The sequence below is a fragment of the Haplochromis burtoni genome, unplaced genomic scaffold (genome assembly GCF_018398535.1).
Source record: "Haplochromis burtoni strain Fernald_Lab_line unplaced genomic scaffold, NCSU_Asbu1 Contig_21, whole genome shotgun sequence".
Lineage (NCBI taxonomy): Eukaryota > Metazoa > Chordata > Actinopteri > Cichliformes > Cichlidae > Haplochromis > Haplochromis burtoni.
In genome coordinates, this window is record NW_024582382.1 from 23,130 (window position 1) to 43,638 (window position 20,509).

The following is a 20,509-nucleotide window of genomic DNA, read 5'->3' on the forward strand; positions in this document are numbered from 1 at the left end:
GTGTTGAAAAAGGAGTGACACTGTTTATTAAAATACAGCCCAGAGGTTTTTTACATACATTAAATACTGATACGGCAACATACAAGGAAAAGACTTTTTTTTTCTTTACTTCTTTAAGTCACTCTAGTTAACATATTATAAAAATATACTATGTCCTATTTAACATTTTTTTTTACAATTAGAAGGCAATTTAAATCACAATAAACATAAATATTCATACAGCTAATTCATTTTCAAAAGATCTTGTTTTTTGTTTATTTATTTTACAAAACAAAACAAAACTTTATTGAAAAACAGAGTGTTTTCATATAAAACACTGTCTGGAACATAAAATTTGACTCCATTTTGAAGTTTTATCATTTTAAATCCCATATGAAAAATGCAAGACATACTGTTGTACAAAAAAAGAAGGAAAAAAAAAAGAAAAATGACTTTTACAAAAGGGTTGGTCTCACATAGGCATATTTCCACAAGTGGAGTAGCATGGCCACAGTATTCCAAAGCTACAAACAACCAGGCTTCGTGGCAGCCTAGCATAAAATCTTGGCACTGACAACTTGCATCACACAGACAGTGTTTGGTCTCACTGTGTTATAGTAATGGCTTTAAACCTTTTCCATTACAATGTTGTAATATTGCAGCCTTGTGCATCTAACACTGGACTTGTAGCACTGGGAAGACATAAGTGACACAAGTATTGTCAATAGAAAAGGAACATTACAGCTGGTTAAGGTGTTGCTGGATGCAGGTAGCATTGGCAACTGGTATCTTCTCCCCAGTATCAAGCCCCGTTGAAGACACCACCAGGGGGCAGCCAAACACAAGGCAGATAGAGGAACAATGGTACTGAGCCATGAAAAGCCATAAGGAGAAAATGAGATATTTAAGAATAAACTATAAAATCTGGATTGCTTCTGCACCTTATTATTTATTTTTTCACAGATAATTTCAGATGTAGACTGGATAAAAATCCACCAGCTGTACTCATAGGTTTCTGTAGCAGCTGGTGTACTACTGTTATCAAAAAATACACAACAAACATTTACAAACACACGGTCAAATGCAAAGTCACAGCAATATAACACTATTAATGAAGCAGACATGGAACATGAGTGACAGGACACAACCTTCAGGAAGGTGATCTTCTCACTGCACTATAAAGCCAATCCTTTGGGCGGCACCATGGAATCATGCATCATTTTATTGCATTTACATTGTGATCATCGAAATTTGGAATCAGTCTAATTTTGCAAGAGAACACATAATGATCCTGGGAATCTCCTGAAAGGGTGAACGGGAAGAAAACAGAGGTCAATAATCTGCTTTGGGGCTTGAGAAGAACGACACATGTAAACGACAGACTGTAGCCTAACATAGTTTGTGTTGGTGTGATGTTTCAAGTTAAACAGTGATTACCCAGACAAAACAATTTGTCAGCTGCAATATCACATGTTTTTTTCTCTCTCTTTTTTTCTTTACACACCATTATACGCAAACACGCATCTTCTCCAGCTTGCAGGATTCTGTAAGGCATAATGGTGTTTAAATATCCAAGTAACATTGCAACAGCTCATCATCCAGTCTCCAATATTTACATGTTTTCAATACGGGTCACTGTTTCTGGGGTTAAATCCATACAGAGGGCTTGCCCTCTCCTGATTTGCTGCTGCTACTGTTGCTGCTGCTTCCACCTCCACTGCTCCCGCCTTTCCCATGCTTAAATCTATGCTTGCGCTCTTTCTGAGGCTGGGGTTGTGGCTGAGGTTGGGCCTGGATAATGTTACTTTGGGGCTTGTCATCCTGGTTGTCCCCAAGCTGCTCCTCTGCCCGGTGCTGCTGACTGTAGGCCTGGATAGCTGCCTCCAGTTGCTCATGAGCCTGCTGGATCATGTCTTTGTTCAGGGCTACACGGGCCTCTCCTCCAGTGGGGAAATTGTCCTCATTGCTACCAAACTGCTGCTGCTCCTCCTGGGCAATGTTAGCCCTGTTCTGTTTGCATGCCATCTTAGCGTTGCTAAGATCTGTGTAGGGCATCTGTTCTGGCTTCACAACAATGTTGTAACCAGGTGGAGCTGACGGGGTGTTCCACGAGAAGGGGTAGCCAACATAATCGGCAGCACCATCTCCTCCTACGCCTCCCTCAGAACCTGCCTCAGGACCTGCTGCCCCTACTGAGCCCTCCACACCCCCACTGGTACCCAACAGGCCCAGCTGGTACTCATCCTCCTGAGGTGGGCAGCGGCGACGGCGAAGAATGTCACAAATGGAACCAATGCCCAAATGGAGCATTTCCCAAACATTGAGTGTGAGGCAAAGGACAGTGACACCATACATGATGCGCAGGAAAATGGTCTTCTCTGTAGGCCTCGACACAAAGCAATCAACACTGTGTGGACAAGGTTTCCCTGAGCACACAAATATGGGCATCACACGGAAACCATACAGCAAATACTGGCCTGTAAGGAAACCAGCCTCCAACACCGTACGAGTCACCAGCTGCAAAACATAGACCCGCATTAGCCCTTCATCTCGGATTCGCTTACGCCCATCATGTCGGATTTTGGGTCTGGGTGTGGGCTGCAGTGGGTCCCGTGGCCTTTTTGGGGGCTCGATCTCCGGCACCTCATAGATCATTGGATCATCCTCCTGGTCTTCCTCGGTCTCCTCAATGCCTCGGTGCTGTCTTGCTCCAAAGCACATTTTCCTAGGTTTTCTGTGCGTGTAGCCCCCTCCTCCTGTCCTAACAGCAACAGATCCAGCTCCTCCTTTGGCTTCATCTAATCGTGCAATTCTGTTGACAGCATAGCCCATGTACATGAGAGAAGGCATTGCCACCAAGATAATCTGGAAGACCCAAAAGCGGACGTGAGACAGAGGGGCGAAGGCATCATAGCAGACATTCTCACAGCCTGGCTGGCCTGAGTTGCAAACAAACTTGCTCTGTTCGTCGTAGTAGATGGACTCTCCCCCAACGGCAGTAAGAACAATGCGGAAGATGATGAGCACGGTGAGCCACAGCTTCCCCACGAAGGTGGAGTGGTTGTGGATCTCCTCCAGCAGCCGCGTGAGGAAGCTCCAGCTCATGGTGTCGCTGGACAGTGGGGCAGACAGTGTCCCTCTCTCACCTGTTCACAGACTCTGGAGAAAGTAAAGAAAGAGAAAAAGTGTCAAGACAAGAGTGAAACAAGGAAGGTACAGTAAGCTGACAGTAAATGCCTCCACACGAGTATCACCAACATTTCAAAACATGATCAAAGCATTTAGTCACTTTTGTCCAAATATTAATAAGACTTTAATTCATGCAGAAATAGCATTAGCCCTGCAAGTTTAGCAGCAAGATGGTTAAGGGTGTGACATAATAATTGCCTTAATTAAAATGAATGTTCCCCTCTGATCTCACGGAGTCACCAAATCCTTAATTTGATCTGTTGCTCTATACATTTCAAATGCAAGCCCACTGATTTTAGCTCAGTGCCACAGTGAGGTTGCTGTCAACTTTGGGCTTTTTAGAGAATTAGCAGACCAAACAGGGTGGAAAGAGGATCTCAGTATTAAAAAAAATACCATCAAACAGCACTGAGAAGGAGCTGAAATAATCCAAATAGGGAATTTGCTATCACCAAATACACACACACTTTATTTAACAGCCTATCTCTTTCAGAAGAAATAAATCCTCTTAGTGAGCCTTCTTCTGTATGAGGTGCAGTTTTCAGGATTGTATTAACTTCACTGGTTTGTTCTGGTTGGGAGGTAAATGGAATTGAACCCTACTCTGCTGCATGTGTGCATGTGCAGCTCAGGGATAGAGACATGTTGCCTATGTAGGTTAGGTCTGGGCTCCAGGCTGTCCATCCTCACCAGCAGAACCAGCAGGTGGCCAGGCACAAGCCACTGGAGCGGGATTTCAGACAGCAGACCCACATTATCTCAGGCAGTGGAGCTGAACCCAAACACTGCTGTCCCTGAGGGTGGCTTTGGGGGATGAGTGTGGCACCTCCACAGAACTTTCCCCCTTATGAAGCCACAGTAGCGCATGGCTTATTGTCAGCTTGACTGAGAGGAAAATCCAGGCATGAATACGAGCTTAGTTTGGGCTTTAAAGGGCTTCCAGGGACAATATCCTTACCAAGCAGGTTGAGAGCTTAGTTCAAATGAGCTACATTAAGAGAGAAAATGTAGCTATAGCAGAGACGCATGAGCTCCCAGCCCTCTGCTTTGTGTCTCCAGTAGGAGTCAAGAGGGCGGGAATGTTTGGAAGAAGGCTTGTGATAAAACATGTCGTAAGTATTGATCATTCTGACCATATAAGGGCATGCCTGAGACACAGGAGGTAAATGTCAGGAATCCTCTGTGTGAGTACGCTCCGGTGTGCGTATTACCAACACGTGAGTGCACAACAGCTCCTTCTGAGAGTGTTTTTGCAGTTAGAGTAAGCATTGAAGTCCTTGAAAGAGCGCCAACTCTAAGAGTCTGTGAGCAACAAATATGAGTAAGCAGCACATGGCCGGAGCGGAGCAAGAGGTTGCCATAAGCACAAAGAGTCATAACAGTGTCCTTTCATCGTGGAGCTCTGTCTGACTGTTCCTGCATTACATCACAGCATTTCTTTACATAATTCTTCTGCACAGTTGTCCTTTAGCTAATAATATCCAGTTCCACAGACAAAAAAGCAACCACAGAGATGAAAGTTTGATTAAATAAGGCTATTCTATCTATCTTACTCTATCTTTTCTCTCTGTCTACTTTCTGTACTTTTCTACTTCTTATTTTATGGTACTGGTATTTTCACATTGGACCTTTTGCTATATTTTTTTACCTTTTCTCCCGTGACCTCTTCACCTAACAGGTACTGCTGATTTGGGGTGTTATTCACACAGTATTTTTTGATATGCGGTCACTTTACAGCTCCTGGGAGTAATATGCATTATGGTCCAGCACTACTTTGACTTGTTCAGTCATGGAGCTGATTTATTTTGAATTTTACAGATCCCAGACACTTGAACTGCAAGCTTGCTTTATTTATTATTTAATTTACTGGCTTGTATTTGCAAATCTTTTTTCCCCGATATCTGATATAAGCTCTATTTGGTCTATTCTAATCATGTGGTTAAAGAAATTTAGCGAATGAAGCCCAAAACTGCACTTCCTCAATTGGCTCTAAAACAGAGTTAACTCCTACTGACTCAGGTGGTGAAATACCCAAATTCCAGAGCAGAGGTGAGTACATCTATATCAGAGCACAGACTGATATATAAAACAATTTTGGTTTCTGCAGCTGTTTTTCTACTTCGCTATTTTATTCATCTGTTAAAAATTGTGTTACTGGTTAAGCATTATAGCTGATAAAGCAATACTGCACCCTTTTATCCAAACATACTGATAATATAGTTAACCCACCATAGTTTTCAATTATAGATACAAAAAAAAAGATTAAAAAATGTTCTGTAGGTTTGTAAAACATCCATGACAACCCTTTTATGCATTTAGCTTGAGGCTTAGATTAAAACAATCATTGAAACTCCACAAGTAATAGAGGAATTTCACTATGTCCTTTGATGGGCCCTTGTTCACCCGTGTTAAGTCCTTAGGTAATTTTTGCACCAGGAATTGAAAAGCTTCACCCTGACCAGGAGAGATGCTCTGATCCAGGCACATAGCTGCCTGTTTTAAATCCTCCTGCTACCTTAGTTGCATATAACCTGGCATTTTGCTTTCTCATCCAATTTACGTCTTCAGGAGCTAGTGGGGCAGTTAGGGGTAAGAAGCTGACTCTGTGCATTAAGTTACCGAGGTGAGTCAGCCTCCCGAATAGCACCGTGCAGACACAACAGGCAGACTTTCTGTCAAAAATTTTGATATGAAGAATGAACAGCAAATTGGTGGAAATCATGTCACACAAGAAAACGTCAAAAAGCACAGCAGACTCTAGTTCAAAAGTTAAAAATGGTAAGAGTCACAAGGAAATCCCCTCCAGTGTAAACACAGCAATTTTCAACTAATGAGCTTTGAAAGTGAATCACAGTCAGGATCAATGGCTCCACAGCCATCTGCGAAAAGGTCATGACTGTGTAATCACAGGTCAACAAACACAGATATATCAGTCTCTCTTTGATATATCGGAGCCACGCTGAAGTACAAGGTCAGAAGTTAACACGATCACTTCTCGGGGGTTGAAAACTCCACATCACAGCCCTTACGTACTGAATCAAACAGACAGTTACAGTGAGCGTCACCGCAGGGATCCCCTCAGTCACTAACTCTTCTCCTGCAGGATCCACAGAGACTCATATCCAGATATAGTATGTAGACCGACAGACAAGCAGACACACTTACAAGTTCAAAGGCCCCCTCAGTTTCCTGCCTGTGACTTGGCACACACTAACTTGGAGTATTTTTGGAGCAAGTTGTGCATTTAAATATTGAACGCTGTACTTAAATTACATATATATCATGTTTTGCATAGGTTTATTTTATACTTTATGTACTACCCTGATAAGAAGGACTGAATGTCTAATGGTTTTTTGCTACGTTTCAGGGCAGTTTGAATAATAAATGTACTGTAAAACAGAGAAAAGAAAAACCTCTAATGAGCGCATGTAAAGCTAATAGATTTATTAGCGTTTGGTTGAACTTTAATCAAGCGAAGCACACTAATGCGTATATTTATACATTTGTTTCTGTTTGTATAAATGCATGACTCTATTTCTGGTCACCATATTTAGAAATGCATATTGCGATTGCATTGATTTTTTTGGGAACATTTTCCATAATTAACATATTGCACTTTACTCCGACTGTACTCATTCACAGACCAGCAAACCTGTACAATTACAGTAGTGGTCATTGATCAGTCAGTCCACAGCCATTAAAGTACAGACTGTTTTCCCACAGGGAATTAATTTTCTTAGTCTGCTAATCATCAATTAGATCTCTCTTAGTGTTTTTAAAGTGATTGTAAAGAAAAAAAATATCACTGTCAGCGTTTTATTCAGTCGACGCTGATTTGGCTCCTGATCCTGCTGATCTGCTGTTGGACTGCTGCCTTTAAAACACTCCTCATTTGAACTTTTACTGCCTTCTGGGACCTATCTGCAGATGTTAGTGGCAGACAAAGTTTCTCTTTCTTTTCAGTATCTAACCAGAAACGTTATCACATTGACAATCACAGCATGTTAATGTAAAAGGTTAAATAATTTCAACCTGTATTATATTTTGTTTTTGCAGCAGTTTTAGGTGAGCAACGTGTTGTGAAAACAATGCTACCTAAACTTTATGTCTGCTTCCCTTTTTGTCCTCTGTATTTTATTTATATTTTATTTATATTACTTGTCTTCAACAATGCCCCGTGTCAAGGTTTTGTTGCATTTAGTACTTACTAAATCCAACAAGACAAGTACAATACTAGTATTTAGTACTTATAGAGTTGAGCTGACGGGTTATCTTCTTTCACCAAATAAAAATCACATCTACAAAATCATATAGTGAAAATAAACATTCAGCAATTATTGCTAAAGCAGAATATAGTGGCTGACAGGCAGGCAAACCAGCTAGAGAAAAAGAACTATTCCACTGGGAGAAGAGTTAATTGCGCTGCTTGCTTGTCATAAAGTCACATTTTCAATTTTTATATTAACAGGAATTTAATCAGCGGAGTTCCAGTGCTTGAGTTCCAAGCTGCCCGTGCTCTAAATGCTGTAGTGTGTTCAGAAATGTAATATGCTGTCCTTGGAAAGCTTAATCACAAAAAAGACATATTTCTTTCCAAAGAATGAACACTGCAGCTAATAATTAATTTGCGTTGCAATGGGAATTCAGGCACAGTGAAGTCAGTTGTGTATGTGTTGTAGCCTGTCATTAGTCTTTTCTGCTATTGCATTTAATATCATACCAAGAGAGTGACATGTCTTATTCCACAATTCACCAGAAATGCTGATTGTTCTGTTAACACTAAAAAGGAAGCCTCAGAGTTATCAGAGGAAAAACCAAGAGCATCTTCTAGAGTCAGAACTCCTCTGCCTGTCCTTGTGTGGGGGTCAGCACCGTAGTGCCCTCTCCCTCTGTTCTGCCAGTGGCATCTTCAGGCTTCACCGTTGCCCTTCACAGTCCCAACTTGTCCTACGCAGACGGCACAGATCAAACTAATCTGCTCACGCAGTAGCTGGCCAGACATCTGTCCATGATAACCCCCTGGATCGTCATATTTGGGTTTAATCATGGCTGTTTTGTAGCAATAAGACCCGAACATAAAACCACCAAATTTAAGTCACAACAAGGTCATTAGCTTCTGCTTCTGCTTTGTGAATCTGCAGTTTGACTAAAAGATAACAACTATATCATGATATAATAATCACAATAAATCTTAATGTCTACAGCTTCAGTAGAGGACTGACAGCTGGCAAATGTGTGGATTAAGTAGAAAAGGGATTTTCTGTACTGTGTTTCAAATCATCCAAAAATCCAGCATAGCTAAAAAGGAAATTCTTACCAACATTTTCTGACTATCTTCTGTTTTTCCTGAGCAGTAACTCTGTTTAAAAAATTCTCTCAAGTGATTAAAATCATGCACGTCAAGAGTGACTTAGCATTAGGTTCAATGACAAATGGTTTTGAACACTATGATTAACATCTATTTTCAGATTCTGTGGTTCATGTTTCTACACAGACACACACATACAAACAGACATCAAACTTACTTGCAGAGTGATCAATGTGGGCGGCCATGAAACACAAATAAACTATGAATTCCAAAGAGTTAAGTAGGCACTGCACCCCGATTTGGGCCTCTGGTTCATAAAACGTGCAGCAGAAAAGATAAAGGAATTCAAATCAATCTCAGTAGTGAGAGATAAAAACAAACTGCTGACAGTTTTTTAAAAAAAGAAAAATGGTCATGGACCCCGGCCTATAAGGAGATCTCAAAATGAGGAGCTCATTGCTTAAATTAAGTCCTTTTCATTTTACATAAGAGAGGCGGGTTTTCAAGAAGCATGCCTCTCTGCGTTTGTGGCAAAAAAAGAAAAAATCCCTCATTAATAGTTTCCGAAGGGAAGGAACACAACGGAAAACTAGTTCCATATGTTACAGGAAGAATCTCTGAGGCAGGAGCAGCCTCTCCACGTGCATCTGTGCCTTACGCTGTTAGAAATAGTAATGTAAGTTCTCCAGAAGATTACAAACAAGTTCAGGAAGTCATTCATCTGCTGTCTCGTTTTGGAAATACTGGATCTTTGGTCAGGCAACCTGACATCGTTTCAGATTAAAAAAATACTTGGAAATTTTATAAAAAACAACACAAGGAGCAAAGTAAAGTGATGAAGCAGCATACTCACTCTACTCCTTCTCTCCCGGATGCCAGGTACTGTGTCCTTTGTCTCTCAACATGAGGCCCGCTCATCTCTATCTCCTCGTCTCACTTATAGTGTCCTTTACAGGCTCTTAACCTCGCCTGACATCAAACAAACCTAACCTAAAATCAAAAGCGGCATTTCGACAACAAAAACCTCACAACAAAACACTCGGCTTTCTGGACGTTCTCTTATGAAGAGTCTCAGTGTGTGTGCTTAACCAAGTGTGAGTCCTTCCTGAAAGGGAGAGGAATGAGAGAGGCAGAGCATCTTGCCTCTCTCCCTGTGGTACTCACACAATGGTCCTCACTTACCCCCCTCATCCCCTCCAAACTGGGTCATGGTTGGGGGTGGGGGTGTGTTTGTATGTGTGGTGATGATGAGGAAGAGGTGGTGGTGGTGGTGGGGGGGGGTTAATACCCCTTGGAGGGGTAAAGGAGGGGGGGAGGTCTAGGACTGACAGACAGTCAAAACATAGGAGGGCTTTTGGAGGTAAATAATTCTCAACTCACTGATTTTGTGAGACCTCTAGCCACTGGAGAGAAGCAGGACATGGGGAGGATTTCAGCAAATCTAAAGGTAGGTTTGTAATTAGAGCTCTTTGTGCTTTTGCAGCATTGTTTAAGGGCCACAAGTTGTGCTGTCTGCTTTAACTGAACTGAGAAAAACAAAGCTGAATGTTGAAATGACTAATGTGTTTGTATATCTACAGGATATTTAATCTCTATATTGAAGGTTACAGTATGTGAAACCTCACTGCTGTCAACTGAATTCTTTTTTCTTAACCCTCCCAATTCAAGTGCATAATCCAAGCTACAGCGGATGTCAATCCACCGTTTAATTCAGCTGTCAATATGAATCCATGTCTATTTAATCAGGAAGAGGCAGTAAAACTTTGTAAAAGGACACTAATACAAGTGGAAGAGTTAGTGAAGCTTACTTCTATGTGATGACAGCGATACTGAGATGAGCTGTGGAAGATATCCTGAACTTGTCGATGTCAATAAGCGCTACTGCTTTTGCCACTGCTGTTAGCTGCTGGAGTTAGCTGCTGTTAGTTGTTGTTATTCAAACTTTCTTTGAAGTGGGTCTAACATTGTTGCACTCGGACACATGGTAAATAAAGTCTCATACGTTGTGAGGATGTAATTAAACTCTTTATCAGGGGGAAATTTTTATTTTGGTTAGTACAATAATGCAAAACAGCTTAACCAGCTGTTGTTGTTTAGCCAGTTCACTGTCAGCTGTTCATGACATGGGAGGTTTGGATGTCCAATCTCATATAATTAGTAACTGTGACAGTACTGACTATACCCTTAAGCCATAAGTACTACTTGCTGCTACAGCTACTAAAACAGGCTTTACATGTTTATTCTATGTGACCTTTCAGAACAAAGGCAAAGGAGAGGCAAAAGAGGTAAGCATGTCTCACACTTACACTAATTCCCTCTTCTACAGACTTATAACATGCTTCATTTGCTCTATATTTAGAAGAAGAAGGAGAGGACGAAAAAGACGAAAACAGAAGTAACGCTCTGTTTATAAAGCACCATAAAAACTGAATGTTAAATGCTGCAGATTTCACCAGGACAGAAGAAAAGAGAAGAAAACATAACACTTACTAAACTATGAATATAATCAATAAAAAATAAAAAAAATAAAGGCAACAATCAAAACAATAATTTTACATGAACTTGTTTTTTGTTTCTTTGTGGGGTTTTTGTTTGTTCGATTTTTTCCCCCCAGCATAAACTAACCCATAGACATGGACAACTAATGTAGACGCACACTAAACTATTCTTTATATTCACTATATGTTGCTAGCACCAGTTAGGACCCCCTTTTGTCTTCAAAACTGGCCTAATATTGAAATAAAACACGATGCAGATCCTTCCGATATGTCGGCTGCACATCCACGATGCAAATCTCTTATTCCATGATATTCCACAGTGCTGGATGGAGATCTTGTTACTGTGTGGGTCATTTGATCACAATAAACTCATTGTTATGTTCACAGGATGGACATAATCAGCAATAACATTCAGGTAGGCTGTGCTATTTAAACAATACTCAATTTAGTATGTATACTATACAATCCTCAATACTTTGCTTGTCAGTAGTGTTTATTTGAGTTACTGTTGCCTTCCTAGTAAGACACTTAAATCACATCTCCTCCTAATTCTGATGCTTGGTTTGAACTTCAGCAGGTTTTGACTATGTCTACAACATATGATCAGCTGATTGGATATTTGCATTAACAAGAAGATAAAGAGTATCTAATGAAGTGGGTACACTAAATGAAGTTCCCAGTGTTCCCACATACAGGCTTTTCACTTCACTTGTGTTCACTTTTCAGACCCAAAGGTTTAGTCAGTTATTGTCAGTGGATAACTACACACACACTCACACCATCCCTTCCCAACATCATATGGGCAACAATGAAAGAACACAGTGTACTCTCGATTGAAGGTTGGGAAACATAAAACACGAACATTCATTGCCAACGTTTATGGACTTTAGTTGGTGCTTTCAGAAGCATGAAGACTCAATCATAATCCTCCATCTCTTCCAGCGTCCACATGCCCTCCTCACTCCTTCCCTCTTCCCCCTCCCCTCGCTTCCTCATGAGTCATAATCATGCACGCTACGAACAATAAAAGATGTTCGTCTGATATTGTCCAAATCCACTCACCAGTGGTGGTTGCTCAAATTAGGACTGCACGCTATCGCAGCCTCTTTTCTTATCGCTCTCCTTTGAGCGGACCAATTCCTATCGTCGAATTTCACAGATCATACGCTGAGAAAGCACAGAGTATAATTCTTCTTTAAATTCATATCATGTCGCTCAAAATCCACAGCTTTGGTTAAAAATGTTTTTTTGCCAAGTTTCCTTCCTATGTGTGAGTCTTTTTTAATGTTGGCAGTAACTCTGGGAACATTCTTTCCTTTGATGTCAATTCATTTGAGTTGTTTTTAATGATGATGCTGAAGTTCAGAATAATGATGGGAATGAACACCCAAATCCTTAACTGGAGCTAAGTCAAATTTGTGATAGTTTTTTAAGCACGCTTATCGTGATTTACAGCTACTTCTAATCAGACTATGTGACAAACTTTAGCATTCAAGTAATACACAGTAAGTCATTCTGTGAAAGACCATCTGTGTTTGTGTGATTACACAGACATTGAGGGGGAGAGATGGTTTTATTCTTTTCCCTGCTGACATGAAATGGACATACTCCATGTTACTGTCAGTGCTAGTTTGCCACGCAGAGGGGTTTAGCTGTGGGTTACAGCATATGACTGCAGCTCAACATGTCCCCAGTTCAACTCTGGTTGCCCTCTGTGAAGGCCACAAACTTTGACTGTCTTTAACTGCTTCCCTTGTCCACAGTTTTTCGTTTTAATTTCAGTGTTTACTTAAATAGCACCACATTGACAACAACGTCTCTCAGCATGACACATTATACTGTAAGGTGAGTACACAAATCAAATCAAGAGATCCTTAATGCAATTCCATTTGCACCCTATGTGAAGCACACTATACAATTACTCAAATAAGAGTAAACTAGAAACCAGAATTTGTTAACACCAATAGCATGTGCAAAAACCATCCATAATAACATGCCTTTTTTTTGAACTGCAAACATCTGTGTCACACATGCATATGCTTGCATATATATGCAGTAGTCATGCGTGCTGCTAGATAACATGCAGATCTTGTCATACTGCAAAGGAAAAGCCTTTCATTTTCCATACAGCACCAAAGCAAACAATCAACAGTTTCACTGCTTAGCATTTGAGGCAAGTCATCAACACTGGGTTCTTCTAAGTCTTCTGTGTGCATTTTATATTCTGAGCGCATATGAGCAGCCTTCAGAAAATGTGTATATATGAGCACGTCATAACACAGGCTGCTCATAGATGGATTGAGGAGATTGGGACCGCTTAGCACCCATAATCCCTCACTCGGCTTGCATAAACCAAACTAATTTGGCTCATTTTACTGTGTATCGTCCATGTAAACAGTGAAGCACTTAAAGAAGAGGCTTAAGTGACAAAGTTGTCATTTGGCTTCTTGTCGGTATTTTCGCAACATACTTCCACCCGGGCCATTAAAGAACTCTCTTTCAGAGCCGTAGAATGATGAGTAGCTATTAATATGCATGAAGCCCAAGACAGCCGAGTCATCTTAAAATATGGGTTTCATCAAAAAGTTTAGCTTTATGAAAAAATTGTACAAGATGTGTGGAGTGTTTTGGACCCATTTGCATATGCAGTGTGGAATTTCCAAGTTTAAACAAGAAAGTTAAATTTGATCGATGACTTCCTGATGGTAAACTTTCTCAAGACTGTCGTAATTTTACCAAATTAAAGTACCACAATTTTTCAAATGCCAGCCGTCAAATTAAGCTCTTCAATGGTGGGTTGAACACCTCACAGAGTGGAGGCAGGCTGTTGCTGTAAACATATGAATCAACAAACAGAAATTTGAGATGACACACTGACACACAGATGTTTAAACAAGAGGGAAACATTTAAGGAGATCATCCTCAAAGAAATTTTGAAAGTTTGACATTTCATTTTAGTTATTTTTTTCCACGTTAATGCCGTTTCCACATCAATTAGTAGTCGAAATGTCTTTATTTATGTAAACAAACAAACAAAAAATACCAAACAAGGAATAAATTATATATATTTTTCTGACGTTCTAATAAAAAGAGGAGAGGCTGGTCTGACTGCTTGTGTGTGCTTCAGTGATCGAGTTTCTTTGAGTTTCTAATTCATGTTTAGATTTTTAGAATAAAATGCAAACGAGGAACCTTAAAATTCCCTAAATTCTAATCTTATGCATTGTCAATAAATGTGGCGGGATCTTATTTTCTCTGTTTTACTACATTAGTCTCACGTGTAGGTAAGGAAAATTGTGAAAAGATAGGGATACTTAAAGATATTTAATCTTTGATATCTTATATATATTTCATTTTACTCTTAAAGGCCATGTATCTAATGGGGCCAGCATGTAGAAAGAAACTCAGAAGCAAGTATCATTTTTTAATGTTTGGGTTGGCTTAGCAGTTTGTATCAGAAAGCATGTTTGCATGTCTTGTGCAGAAGGTGGTATTAAACAAAATATTTCCCTTTAAATTTAATGGTTTGCTGTTCAAATCTCGGCATCTCCAGTGACTCTACACTTCACTTCAGCTGCAATCTATTTCTACGATAAGCCCCTCTTCTTATTGGGTTACTTGCTGCCTTCTGTGTCCATTCTAGTGCTATTGCAGAGTTTCTTCACCTGATTAACATTAATCAGGGAGCAAGAGACATTCTTGTGGTCTGAGTAGTTTATACTGCTCCAGTTTAACTTTAGCTACCACTTTCGTCTCCCTTCACAGGGATTAATAGGTTTTATATTCACAACCAAAGTTTAAGTGGATGCAACCATCCCACTGAACCAATCAGGAAGTACAGCAGGTCAGTGGGTTCATTACATGGATGTAAACAACTTTTATTTGTTTACAAATGAAGAACATGTAAAAACCCGTCATTTGTTTGATCTACATTTGCCTTTATATACAGGTCATTTCCTGGGCTAACACCAAGGGGGTATAGCTCAGTGGTAGAGCAATTGACTGCAGATCAAGAGGTCCCCAGTTCAAATCTGGGTGCCCCCTTTTTGCACTACAGTGGTAGTATGAAAAAATGGTAACAACATCACACGATCCGAAAGCTGCAAAGTAAATGATGACGTAGCATATGTGATTGTAATGAAGTTTGGCAATGCCTATACTGTATGGCACATCTGCAGTGCAAAGGGTTAGAGTTATGACTAGCAGAACAGATCATTTGTATTTAAAAAAAAAATCCTATATTAATTAAAATCATGGGTGCTTATAGAGGCTGCAGTGTTCCTTTAAGAATCTTTATCACCAGTCAATCAATGCTGCCTTTGTAGCGAAAAATCATTTCATGCCTTTCTGAAATCACCCTTATCATAGGAAGTACTCTTTTTTTTTTTAGATTTGTAGGAAATGAGCTGGATACATAGGCAGCCACCACTATAGAAACATTAAATACATCAGAGAGAGCAAAGGGAAATTAAATTTTCTACATTATTCATGGATTGAACTATAAGTGAACCCTAAATTAGAAGAACAAGGAGGAACAGCACAAAGATAAAGCGTCAGACTATGGATCAAAATGCCCTTTTCTAACTATGACATTATCACACATAATGTGACATTATCACGCATGAATGTTTAAACACAAGTTTAAAAAAGGGGGTGGGGTCACTCAGCTGGGCTTCATCAGTTTTGTCTGAAAATGCTTGATCATTATAGTCATCTGTTTAATTCGATCATCTGCAAAATCTATTTCCTCTGTGAAAAACCCTTCCAGTGAATAAATGAAATTAGAACAGAAAACTGCAGATTTTAAGAAGTTGATAGGATCCAGTTTGGCACCTGTGGCTGAGTTGTTATACAATCTCCTGTCCTGTATAACAATGCCAGTAGTTCTCGCTCTGCGACAATAATTTCCCCTGCTTGTTGCATTCAGGGCATTCCAGCCTCTCTACAGGAGGTAATATTAAATGAACCTCAGTCTACCGTAAGCAGCGCTCATGGACTTATGGGCATATAAAGTAAACACAGGGGGCACTCAGATTTGTCTTTGTATGTATTTTTTCCAGGCAACTACTGGAGCCTAAGAAAGCATGCCATAAATGAATGCACACTCTAAATAGCATTAAACACTAATGAACTGACCAGCCTGCTATATAATCCAGAGTACAGAATGCCCATGTCCAAAAAAAGAAATAAATTAATTATTGTTCATACTGTATCTCTCAAGCTAAAAAAAATAATAGTGTCAGGTATTCTTTTAAAGATCATTATATAAATTACATTCATATTCAGGTGACTTCTGATCCTTTTATTGGCTATTATAGAGCATGTTGTATATGAGTTCTCTGTAAGGTTCATGTATCTTCATCTTATGTGTGGAAATGTTTAAAAGCCTTTTTTCCTCCACGATAAAAAGCAAAAATCCCGGGAAATAATAAACTATTGTTGATTTTTATCTGTGCCATGGAGCAAATTAATTAATAGAGGGAGGATGGATGCTACAAGCGCAGGTTCATTATCATACACAAACATGCAGAGACTCACGAGTGAACAAACACATTTGGGCTGTTAAATATTTGCAGTTCAGAGAGAGGCTGCCTCCTTGACTCGGGCTTTGTGGATACAATTCATTATCAAACAGAGCTGAATTCACAGATAAAGCACGTACAAATCATGAGGGAGTACAGCTCAGTGGTGGAACATTTATCTGTAGATCAACAGGTTCCCATTTTGCCTCTTCAATTGCTGTATGTAAACAGGAATCTTTGCACATGTGATAAAGCTCTGCTGCATGTCAGAGGCAACACGGTGGCAGACAATAGAAAAGCTTTCCGCTCTGTGGAAAGGCTTTAGGGGAGACAGGCTAATACCACATATTCTCTGAATGTGCTCCTTAGATCTGCATTTTGTTGCTACTCGTTTCTTTTCATATATTTTCTTTTAGCAGAATTCAACCATAAAAACCCTGCATTTAAACATCTTAAAATAAACGTATTTTATCTTATAATGCTATCATCACACAGTTATAGCTGTGTGGATAATAAGGCTTTAGATGGGCATGCATTTATCTACTCTAAATGCATTAGTTATAAAGCAAGCTAATGCCAGTGACAGTGAACAAGATTTTGCAAACTAGTGACAGCATTTTTTTAATTTTAGAAGAGATAATCTATGCTGCAAATGGGGTAGAAAAGAGACAAAAAGTGCAGAAATTCATATTTGCTGTTTGACTCTCATATAGCTGCAGCCATTAGTTGGAGTAAAACAGACAACTGCTTTTTTTTGAGATAGTAAATTCTTAAAAGGTTTAGGTTGTGTGTTCCTATCACACGTACATCACTGAGCCACACTTCATCTCATGCCTCGCCATAAAAAGCCTCATTTAACTCATCGGCCGCAGATTAGATTAACATCTGTAATTAGTGTTGAGGAGACGAGTTAACCTGAGGTGAATGGATACTTCAGCATGCGTATGTTATCATACATAATCATGCAGAGCAAGTCCCCAAAACACCCACGCACACAAAAACACACTGCTATCATCTCCTCAGGCTCACCTGCAAATATAGAGACCTGTCAGAGAAGGACTGAGGAAGAGGAGCAGGGCAGATGGAGCTGAGGAAGAATCTGTGGGTCTGTATTATTGAATCAAAGGTGTGTAAAATATCCACTCAATGAGAATAAAATGTGTGGTTAATCTGAAATAATGTCTCCCGTAACAACAAAATGTGTTCCTATGGAAAAAGCAGATTGGCTATTGGCGGTGTCTGTGTATATACTGTATGTGCGTGTCTGTATGCATATGTGAGGCTGACTCACAATTATTATTTCTTGTTGTGTCTTCAGGCATGGATGTATTCAGTGTGCGTGCTTGCCTGTGTGTGCGCATGCGGAGCACCTTACCCACTGGTGACAGGTTCTAAGGGCAGAAAAAGTGTGTGTGCGTGTGTGTGTGTGTGTATTTTCCTGCAAAGTACTGTATGTCATTTATTCCTATTCACATTATTCACATTCTCCAGGGAAGTGGCTAGTCTTTCATTACAGTGCGCTCACTTGTTTGACGGTTCTGCTCCTGAGGCGATTGCTGCTGCTAAATATCACACACCTGGATGCACAGTGTGTGCTTTTCCCTCTCATTCCAAAAAACCTGCTATCATGCTTTTAGTGTCTAAAAAAATCATACAAGAGTTTCACCTTGATGAGCCTTCTTTAGAGGGGCCATACAGCACATGTAGGATTACAGATGACTTCTTTTACAGCAGCGTATCTTTAATACCGCAGGAGCTGAAAAGCTGGGCAGAGGGAAGATAGATAAAGGAAGAGAACATTTCTTTAAATATGATAAAACATAGAAGTGCATTATAAATACCACACCACTGGTTCCCAAACTATTGCTGCAAAGTAGGAATTTAATTAGCGGGACGGCAAAAACATGCTGCACATTAATGCAAATGGTAATATGTGTGCATGTATTTTTATGGCTTTATGTGACACAAAAGAGTCACAGCTTCCAAGTGGAGTAGGACTACCTCTAATAAATGCTAACAAGAGATTTGTACTTCTGCATTAAATACGCAATATAGGTATACTGTGACCGTAAAGCCTTCTGAAAGCCAGAACCTACACAGCAATCTGACACTTCAGATACACTGAGGAAAGCCACGGGCAGTTTTTTTCTTTGTGCCATGGTATATTAAATACATTATATATACTTAGTTGTTAGTGCTGAAATTCCAATTAACAGGCAATTTAATGGTTCAGCTCCCATTAGACTGGTGAATTGTCTGGAGTCAAGTATGCCAGGCTTTTTGCTTAATATATTACCCAACAGGCTACTTTAAAAAAGAAAAAGGTCCTGCCTGGAACATATCTTAGTAGTAAATATACAGATACAGTGGGGGAACTTTAAGATAAGCTAAAAATAAACTTTTTTGTCCCATGGGGAAACTGGTCTTTGACAAGGAGTTCTAAACATAGTTGTGTTCACATAATAAGCATAATATATTACGGCAATATAAATAGACTAATATGCAAAATCTCAAAGATAACCATGCAGAATTTTTGTTGACTTTCCTTTCCGGTTTTAATAAGTTAAACTTTATTAATATGGTCCCTCTTTTTCAGGCCCACTGGTGAAAATTCTTAAAATTCCTGTTTAACTTCTTCATACTTTCCCCGTAGTATGCAGTACTGTAGAAAAGCCTTGAACCAGCCATCTTTTCCTTATTATATCTTTATTTTGCATCCAAGAAGCCAGACTTTCTTTTTTTGTAAGTGGTGTGAGCAATAGTTCTCCAATCTTTCTGAAGGTCTTTCAAAGTTGTTTTCTGGACATTGGCTGATTGATGTCTTGTTCACAGTCCACTCCTCGTACCTAGCCAATTTTGTACCTACCCCATACAGTATATACACAGAATGGCATGTAGTGTGGGTCTAAAAGATAGGAAGAAACTGTACAGTGGATGACAAAAGAAGAAGTGGCAAGCCTAAAAAAAATAAACTGTCGAAAAACCATGTATGAGAGTGATGCCCTTAAGAAAGGAAAAAATTCAGCTATGACCAGACAAAAAAAAAAAGAAAGAAAGAAAGAAAAAAGCCAGTTTAGCTCACTGGGTGAGCAGGCAACCATATTCCATAAGGCAAATGTTCAAGTCTGACCAGTGGCACTTCACTGCATGTCTCCCCTTCCTTCTTGTTTATTTATCACTGCTGCACTACCCAATAACAGAGAAAAATGTCCCCCAAAATGGTCTCAGTGGGAAAGTGGCTGTCAAATAGCTATTATTAATGAAGGGAAACAGGGAGAAAAGGCTGATGTTGACTGGAAATCAGTGCCAAGAGGAATTACGGAGTGATGAATCCAAATTTCAAATATCTGGTTTAAACCATCATCAATATCTACAGAGGTCAGGAGAAAAGGTATAACAGTGAGTGTCTACCTGTAAAACACAATGGCTCTGGAATGGTTTGCTGCCAGTGGTGTTGGGAATCCTGTCAAAATTAATGATATTATGAATACAAAAATGTTCCAACGTACCATCAGCTTTTGATTCATGATGCCAGATCCAGAAATCAGTTGATTGGAAACGGCTTATTTTTTCAAAGTGACAGTTATCCCAAACATACTGCCAGTGTGGTAAAAGCACACCTGGACAGACCCAGACCTCAACAATATGGAAGTAGTGTGGGATCGTCTTAACAGAGAATGGAAAAAAAGACACCCAACAAAGAAGAGCTTCGAATGTCATTCAAGAAGCCTTGAGAACTGTTCCTGAGGACTACTTAACGAAATGACAAGAATGACTTACTAAGAGAATTCAGGCTGAGCTGAAGAATAAAAGTGGTCATACCAAATGCTGACTTTGTTAGAAATGTTAGAATCTCATTTTTTAAACAAAATGTAAAGAAGTGAAGGGTGGATCAAGACTTTTCCACAGTACTATAGTTTCTTTGTAAAGTCAGCACCACTTTTTTAAGTAAATGGCCTGTATTTATATAGCGCTTTACTAGTCCCTAAGGACCCCAAAGCACTTTACATATC

The 20,509-nt window shown here is 39.7% G+C and overlaps 1 protein-coding gene and 1 non-coding gene across 6 annotated transcripts in view; one reads left to right on the forward strand and one right to left on the reverse strand.

Moving 5' to 3' along the window:
- Positions 1–231: 231 nt before the first annotated feature.
- Positions 232–20,509, reverse strand: part of gjc1 (gap junction protein gamma 1) — a 44,717-nt gene continuing 24,439 nt past the window's right edge. For 2 of the 5 annotated variants that reach the window (XM_005920409.3, XM_005920408.3), the window contains exons 2-3: positions 18,163–18,260; positions 232–3,138 (exon numbers count right to left, since the gene is read on the reverse strand). In XM_005920409.3, coding sequence (XP_005920471.1) covers positions 1,627–3,084 — 1,458 coding nt within the window. In that variant the 5' untranslated portion in view covers positions 3,085–3,138; positions 18,163–18,260 and the 3' untranslated portion in view covers positions 232–1,626. The other 3 variants (XM_005920413.3, XM_042218582.1, XM_005920410.3) reach the window with 3 other exon arrangements.
- Positions 14,947–15,018, forward strand: trnac-gca. The gene has a single exon. It is a non-coding gene; the product is annotated as a tRNA-Cys (tRNA).